Source organism: Lineus longissimus, chromosome 13 (assembly GCF_910592395.1).
Source record: "Lineus longissimus chromosome 13, tnLinLong1.2, whole genome shotgun sequence".
NCBI lineage: Eukaryota > Metazoa > Nemertea > Pilidiophora > Heteronemertea > Lineidae > Lineus > Lineus longissimus.
Genome location: NC_088320.1, coordinates 1781008 through 1789683, shown reverse-complemented (window position 1 = coordinate 1789683; position 8676 = coordinate 1781008). Strand labels below are relative to the sequence as shown.

Genomic DNA, 8676 nt, shown 5'->3' with positions numbered 1-8676 from the left:
AAGGACACTAGGTTTGGTCCCAAATTGGTTGTTTTCATTCAATTTGACCTCTCTAATCAGGACACCTCTCTATTAAGGACAGCACTTGTCAGTCCCGTGGGTGTCCTTAATAGTGAGGTTCTACTGTAATTGTATTGGTTGTTGATTTTCTTGTTTGTTATATTTTGCAGGCCTCGGATTGTAACTCAGAATGGCCACCTGATCTTCCAGACGGGAGCCAATCACAACATATCATTCAAATCACTGCAGGGCGGCTTTGTAAATATCGACGGTGTAGATATACAAACTGTGGTCAAATCTGTGAGTATTGTCTTCTTGCATCTTCTCTTGTTCAAGTTTCGAACCATTACAGGAAAACGCCATATCTATTCTAAAGGGGTACACCATTCGTATTACTGGTTGCTCAGGAAAATAGAAATGCAGTTATGCACAATGCTGTAGAGCAGTTGTCATGTATGCAAATGCTAAAACTTGGTATTTTTAGAATGTGTATGTCTGTCTACACAATGGCAATGTTGGAAGTTAATTTCAGTAAATATGCACAAACAGTAGAACCTCTCTTAGCAGCCACCTCTCTATTAAGGACAACCTCTCTATTAAGGACACTCATTTTGATCCCAAATTGGTTGTTTTCATTCAATTTGACCTCTCTTATCAGGACACCTCTTTATTAAGTAAGGACAGCACTTGTCAGTCCCGAGGGTGTCCTTAATAGAGAGGTTCTACATGGTATTAATGGGTCAAGATGCTGAAGACTAGTTAGTCTCGAGGAGGCATTGACTTCAGTTGGAGGGCTCCTCCACTATGACTACAATCAGCAGTGTACTGCTGTTACAGTTGTTGAGAGTTTACTTTTTCACCTGAATACAGCAGAACCTCTTTATTAAGGACACCCTCGGGACTGACAAGTGCTGTCCTAAATAGAGAGGTGTCTTGATTAGAGAGGTCAAATTGAAGGGAAACAACCAATTTGGGACCAAAACTAGTGTCCTTAATAGAGAGGTTGTCCTTAATAGAGAGGTGTCCGCTAACAGAGGTTCCACTGTACTTGTAGGCCTACTCTTCAGCACTGGTGATGTTTCAGTGAAGAGTTTGTAAATCGTTTCATACAAGCCTGAACATTAAAAATATTGTATGAAAAATGGATGCTTAGTCAGAAGAAGGTGATAGGGTTGCAACTGTCATGTCAGCTGATAAATAATCATGAATGTTTCTAAGGACATTTGGTATTAGGTTTGTCCCCATACATCTGGTATGTGTTTGTTGCATCTTGACCCCAAGGCCTTGATACGCTATGTCCTCATTGGTACACGGTGGTACAAAACACTGGAAGTTTAGGGCCTACCTCTCAGCTTTCTGTTATGTGGATGGTGTTTTCCTTCTGATTGGTAATCTCGCAAACATCCTTATCAAGAACTGGGTAGGGTGAATGCCAGTTATGTTTCGAATTCTTGGTCTTTCCTTGGTGATTCTGTGGCACATCCTGGTGGAGTTGATAGTATATTGTTGATAAAGTTCAAAATTCAGAAAAATTTTCAGTCAAAATTTTTTTGGGGGTTATGATGTTTCTTCATTTTGAACAGAAAAAAAACAAATTTTTTCATCTTTGAGAGTTGAATTTTTTCATAATACTGTTACCCAATTTGGAACTCAGAATTCATAAAATGTATCTATTACACATGTATCTTACAAGTCATTCTGTGCAAATATAACTTCGTCTTCAATGGGCTTAGTCTGTGATGTAAGGATGCTGGATGTTGTTACAGTGTACTTAGGCCTTCTTCAGTGCAGCTATACTAAGTGGCCTGGTTTGACTTGAAGCAGATGTAAATGTTAATTCAAACCAGATGGTCTAAATCCCCTGCAGTTATTTTAGCTGACTCTGACCTATAAGGTAGTCTGTATCTCAGAGCTGCTGAGTATTGGCATTAGTAGAGGGATGGGATCTGTCTGTCAGAGATCCTTGATTGGGTGATCAAAGATCGATTGTGTGCTTTCATTGTATTCTTCCCAACACTTTTGATTGAACATGTAATGTCTGATCCATGTGGTACTGGGCCAACCAAACTTTAGGGCCATCTTGACCATCAAGGGGTTTACATCTCTTACTGTACATAAGGGAGAATAAAACCTCTCATAAGAAATATTCCTTTCATTTCAACACCACAGATAATGTATCAAAGTTCCCACTCCACCTCTTGATCTTCTGACTGTGGTGTACTTCCTTGTCCTGTAATACAATGTCTAATTTAAAAGTGGGTAATTTGTTTATCTAAAGATGGAGTGTATTGGCAACTTGGCCTAGATTTGTAGGAAACTATCAATTTACTTTTTACACCACAGTGAAGTTTCTTGTGTGTACTTGGGGACTTTCAATGTCAGGAAAGTACATATAGGCCTACAGTAGGCCTACCTGTATCCAAACTTTCTTGGCTAATTCGGCCTCATCTGGTCAGGAAATTCCCCTCCGATCTGGAGTCCATTTTATTGTGGCTGGTCATTAATGGAGCTTCTTCGATACAAAGACAATTAAAGAAGAAAAAAGGAAACATATGATTCAGTAGCTCAAATACAGATTGTTTGCATATATCATTTGATTTGGCCTAGGGTATTTGTCAATGATATTTACTACAATCACCTCAAGCTGTTCCTTGAAAAGGGTTTGAGCAGCTGTTGAAGATATCATGTAGCTGTGGGAATGGCAAAGTAGACCTAAGGTCCTGAGTTCGATTCCCTGTTGCTCCTGGTAACTCATATGATAGCAAGGGGGACTCTCTTTGACAGCACAGGCTTGCCCAATATTGTTAACAGAGCTAATAATGTCCTTGTTGATGCTCAGCTCTCAACTCAATATCTGATTCTTTGGAAAAGAGCCTTATAAGTTTGATTATAATCCTTATCTATTGTCACCATACTGATGAGAGGTCCCTTGATTAATCATTCCAGTTGAAGGACAATAAAGATGCTATCACAGTTATACAAGGACAGCAGAAAGCAGATACGGAGTCTCATTTCATCCGAGTGGAAGGACGAATCACACAGCTGGAGACTTGGAAAGGAACGCATCTGCAGGACATTGAGACCATCAGCCAACTACAGACAGATATGAATGCCTTGAAGGATAGGGTAGGAAAAACAGTACATCAGATAAGAATCAGTGATTGCTGAGACCAGCAATCAAAATCATGCAGATGAGCAATCTTTTTTTCACACTTATTGCAGTGATAATTGTCGCAGCATCAACAATCATTATTTGTGAAGCTGAAATATTCCAATTTTTTCTCACAATCAGCAGTCGAACATTTCAAATTTGTGATTTTTAGATGTTTTATTGCAATTTGGGATTTTTATGTTTTACTATTGACCAATCCATATCTAGATCACAATTGTCGAAAATGAACAGAATCGGCAGAAAGCCGTCACAATGCCTCCGGTTCGCCCAACTGTTGACCTCAGCAACATACGTACTTCGGTAAGGAATCTATAGAGGTCGCCAGAGCATAGTGGATGTCCAGGATTCGGCTGCATATTGCTTTTGTAGAATGCTTTGAATTGAAAAAGTTGTTCAGATTTTCCTGGATGCCCCCTGTACAGAGCATTCAGCCCTAGAACAGTCGCCCAATGTGCTCGCCTCACCTTGGGCCATCCTTAAGAAGATTGCATGCAGTTAGGTGACTTGTTACCCTGATCCCAACTTGAATGATGCAGTTTTCTGTAAACAGCCGTGAAATTTTTGCAAATTTTGGTGAAGGTGCTGTCAGACGGTACTGATTTCAACTCTAATGCTTTTTCCATTAAATTTTGGCAGAAAACACTGATTCAGTCAACCGCCATTTGAAAATCTACCAACTTTGCAAACATTTCACTGTTTACTGGCCTTCCTATGCCAATCCCCATTCAGTTACTTCATGTTCAGACCATTGCCATTGTCTTTACAGATAACAGTCCTAGAAAACAAGCCAGACCCCACATATCCTCCCCGACCCCCAACTACTGCTAGTAGTAATAATGCTAATAGGAAACTTAAGCGCAGGGTATGGCTTTTGGGGGTGTTGTCCAGTGCTTCTTGCCTTGTACCCTATTCTCTGACCAGTGATATGACGGTCAGACTGTCATTCTGTTAACCAACATATCTTGTTTCAAGCCTTATCACATGACAAGTTACAATGCGAGTCCTGTCTAACATGGCCTACTGTTTGGAATTGCTCTCAGAGAAGAAGGGTCAGAGGAAAGGAAGCCTGGAAAGTTTACCCACAGTGTGCTTGCATGATTCTGTCTGGCTTGAAGTGACACTTCAGCACCAAGCTGCATGATGCTTTCAGTACAAGGTCCTAAATTCACATATTCAATCCCTGCCTCTCAATTCACAGTAGCTGATTGCATCTTGTTTCAACCAGCTCAATTCATTGTATCACGAGTGCATGCAATCCATTGCAGACATTCATGTGCAATTCATTTGACCAGCTTCAATTCATTTGACTAGCTTCAATTCATTTGGCCAGCTTCGATCAATTCATTTGACCAGCTTCAATTCATTTGATCAGCTTCAATTCATTGCAACAAGCTGTCATTCATTGCAACCAGCAAAAATCCATTGCAACCAGCTGCAGTCTGTTGCAACTAGTTGTGATTTTTTAAGTGCTACAGTTCATTGCAACCAGCTGCAATTCGTTGCCAACCTTTGCATCTGGTTTCAAGAGCTAATTGTGCTTTGCAGATTATGAAGTTCACTGCAACTGGCCGTGATTTAAGCTGGGCAATAAATCTGATCGATTGTCTTATTTTGCACTATCTTCTTTGCATGAACCAGTGTATGATCCATCTATCTGACTTCTGACTGTCTTTATGCCACATCCCTGTAATGTACAGCATGTCACAACAAATGTACAGGTAAACTTTGTCTCCATTTCCTCTCAGTCCTGAAGTCACTTTTTATTGCAGTCACCCAAAGATGCACATATGTCTCTCTGAAAAGCTCATTAAAAGAAACAACTGACTGAAATGATTCTTCCCTAATATACTGTCTCTGATGTTGTCCTTGAATTTGGGACAAGTTCGTTCTGCCTTCAGGGAGAGATGATGTGTCCCAACCTGTAATTGGGGAGTGCTTGATAATTATAGCCTATATGCATTTGAAGAGTTCAGATTTTATCTAGAATGTTATAACTTTGCAGATCAGTGCGCTGGAAACCAAGGTCTCAAACCTATGGAACGTAAGTCATTTTCTGTGGTGTTCTCTTCCCTTTACTCTGTTTATTTCAAGGATGAAAAGGGGGACCCCCAGCTGACGAGATATCCTGAATCCCGGCTGATATTTTTAGCCATTCCGTGTCCTGAAATAGGATCCTGAGGATTCCCTTGAAGGGTCGGGCAATAGAACTCCGTCATTTTGTGATTTTGAAATATTGCTTCTTTCCTTGTGCTGTAATCTATCAATGTTTTTCCAATAAAGTGCGACGCCTCTTGGCCTTGCACATCAGTACATTACTTTCAGAGTGATTTGACGATCAAACCATTTTATTTTCAGAAATTGTCGAGCAATGAATGTCAGAACCAACCTTGTCAGAACGGAGGAACCTGTGTTGATCTCTACAACGGCTACATCTGCCAGTGTCCTGATGCTTGGGAGGTAACTATAGAAACGTGTTTATCATTCAGAAGAGTCCGACTGATTGACATGCGACACTGCAAGTTTACGCCATAGTTTTCCATTATTTTTTCAAGCACTTCATACGTTTGTCTTATTCTATTTATCAAATTTCAGTGAAACTTATACCAAAGTACAATATAGAGCAATATTTTGTTGGTAAAACAGCATAGGCCTTTAACAAGTTTTGTTCTTTCAGGGTAAAACCTGTAACACTGATGTCAACGAATGTGCCCGGTTTGCCGGTACGGATCTCGGATGTCAAAACGGCGCAACATGTCGCAACACGCGGGGCGGCTACACTTGTACATGCACAGCTGATTGGTTCGGTGTCCACTGCACCACGCGACATGACGATTGCTCCGGTGCGTCTCAAATGGAACTTTGCGGCCACGGAACGTGTGTTGACATTGATAGGACCCACTCAGGACAAGTGAGTAGGAAAGATCCTCTCTTAGAGGATGGGTGGTTGCTGTCTGTAGGAATTGCTCGTCCCTACATGTATGCCGTTCTTCTATCCTGATGTGTCCTCAAACTCAGCTCTGACATCCTGTTTCATTGTCTTCTTTTAAGATAACTGTAGAATCTTCATTGCTAGAGACTACCGATCGCGTTGAAAACATATGATGCTTGAGTTCAAATAAGAACTCCCTTTAGCTATTATCATATGGACGAGAAAATCCAGTCACCTTACAACAAGATCATTTGTTAAACAATGCCCCCAAGATAATGATAATACAGACATCATTACTATAAATACTTGACATAATCGATGCTCCCTTTTCAAAGTGGTGTACGAGAGTACTCCTGCCCTTGTGCGATCTCAATGTTTTTACTCTTGATAGTGAAAGAAAATACAATAATAAGCTGAGGCAATTTGCACTGTGAAGAAGAGCCATGCTATTTTAGTGAAAATGGATGTTATCCAAATGTGACCCATTCTTCGAGTTAATCTTGAATGAATTGAAATCGTTTGACTGACGATTTCATCATCTTGGTCATTATATAGTTCTGAGACTATACATTGACTTTACAATAGTACTGTTAAGACTTCGCTTCAGCAACCCGACCGTGCTGAAGAAGAAAACGCCTGGTTAAGATTAACACTGAAGCAAGTGACATTGTAGAGCCACTCATCTTTCTGATCCTTTTTCAGGCCCGCTATAAATGTTCATGTGATGAAGGCTGGACCACTGAGGGATCTGCTCCAGCCTGTACGAAGGATGTCGATGAGTGTTCCTTGACCAACCCACCATGTTCACAAAGTCCTCACGTTATCTGCATCAACCTGCCTGGAACCTATCATTGTGGGCCTTGCCCACCTGGTAAGTGAAATATTCTGTTCTTCTCTTAGCCTGAGCTCGTCATCCTCTCAATGCTTCCATTATAGACTGCCCCAAATAGTGGAATTTTGGTGGCTGTGGACACTTCTTTAACGAAGTTGTATAGGCATTTTCTGACACCGTCTATGTACTCAACAATCCTTGCAACATCTCAACTCTCCAGCACTGCAGTTTCATATTTACTGACGAAGTCAAAACGTCATTAACATGGACATTGGAGAGTGTTGACCCTTGACTCCCCATAACCCAGCACCCCTAGGCTCCCAAACTTTCTCAAAGCTGATTGGACTGTGGCGTGTCCGTGGGACTTCATCATGGTGTATGGTAGTGCAAGACCTGTTTGTGTTGCATGTAGTACATGTTTTTCATTGGCAAGTCAATTTCATTGCAGGATATTCCGGCAACGGCTGGGATTGCACTGACGTAGACGAGTGTGCCACAGATAATGGAGGCTGTTCTCAGACACCATTAGTTCACTGCATCAATACTAGGGGGTCGAATAAGTGCGGGCCGTGTCCACCCGGTTATGCCGGGAATGGGCAGACATGTATGTGGCAGGGACGTTGCTCCACAAATAACGGAGGTTGCCACAGGTTGGCAAGATGCATTGAGACTGTTGGTAAGTGTAAACGGTTTCTTCTTCCTTCACTCATTGGGACTGTTTTTGCCACTATGATTGGGTGCCAATTGGCCTACTGATATGTCTTCAGACCGAAGACAGCACAAGCCTTTCCCTCTTGGGTGGGGTATTTTGCTCGTCCTGGCATATGGGTAGCTAAATGGGCCAGGCCTCTCAACTACATTATTTGGGACCCTGCTTTCCTTAATTTGGACTTATTTTACCATGATTTAATTGTGTCTGACCGAACATTGATCTTTCATGGCAAAAATCTGAATTTGAAGGTGTTTAGGAGCAGATTTGATCATTCAGGTGAATAAATCATGATATTTTGTTGTAGGTGTGCTCGGGGTGAGGTGTCAGTGTCCAGATGGTTACTATGGCAGCGGTGTGGGTCGAAGAAGCTGCAGACAGCCAGCTACCAGTGCCCCTGATCCATGCAGCACTAACCCCTGTGTCAACGGCAGATGTCGGGTAAGTGGGACAAAATGATGAGAAATACATCCATTGAGAGGTGTGATAGTTTTAGATTTGTTTTCCCAGCAAGTGAAAGCATGTTTCAAAACCCTGCAACTGTGATGTAACATGTGTATCTTTTCAATTTCAAGGCATCGGGCTCCGCCTATACATGCGAATGTGACACTGGCTTTAGCGGAAGTCGTTGTCAGTTGAACACAGACAACTGTGCGAGTTCTCCGTGCCAAAATGGTGGCACGTGTCTTGATGCTTTGAACAGTTTTACGTGTCAGTGTCCAGATACACATACAGGGACATTATGTGAGACGGCGAGAGAGAGTAAGTAATTTGTCATATCCGTTACAAACCAGTTCATTATACCTCTGTTTCATATTTCATTACTGAAGCTGCCTTGATTTTTATCCTTGAGACATGTGTTTTAAGGCGACCTTGCCCGGGTCGTCCCTTGCAAACAGAGCCACCAGGCACCCTCTCTATATTGGACACAGATCTCTGGCTCACCGATATGATGAGTCTGCACCATATTGCATTGTCCATTCTCTCATTAGCATTAATCTGTTGTTCTTCTTCAAACAATAGCAGTGCGGAGT

The 8676-nt window shown here is 41.6% G+C and overlaps 1 protein-coding gene across 1 annotated transcript in view; it reads left to right on the top strand.

The window, feature by feature from the left end:
* The first annotated feature begins 2952 nt into the window (after positions 1 to 2952).
* Positions 2953 to 8676, top strand: part of LOC135498327 (cubilin-like) — a 9315-nt gene continuing 3591 nt past the window's right edge. The window contains exons 1-9 of the mRNA XM_064788582.1: positions 2953 to 3126; positions 3939 to 4034; positions 5175 to 5213; positions 5528 to 5629; positions 5847 to 6080; positions 6804 to 6972; positions 7382 to 7609; positions 7950 to 8083; positions 8218 to 8404. Coding sequence (XP_064644652.1) covers positions 3106 to 3126; positions 3939 to 4034; positions 5175 to 5213; positions 5528 to 5629; positions 5847 to 6080; positions 6804 to 6972; positions 7382 to 7609; positions 7950 to 8083; positions 8218 to 8404 — 1210 coding nt within the window. The 5' untranslated portion in view covers positions 2953 to 3105. The remainder of the gene's footprint in view (positions 3127 to 3938; positions 4035 to 5174; positions 5214 to 5527; positions 5630 to 5846; positions 6081 to 6803; positions 6973 to 7381; positions 7610 to 7949; positions 8084 to 8217; positions 8405 to 8676) is intronic.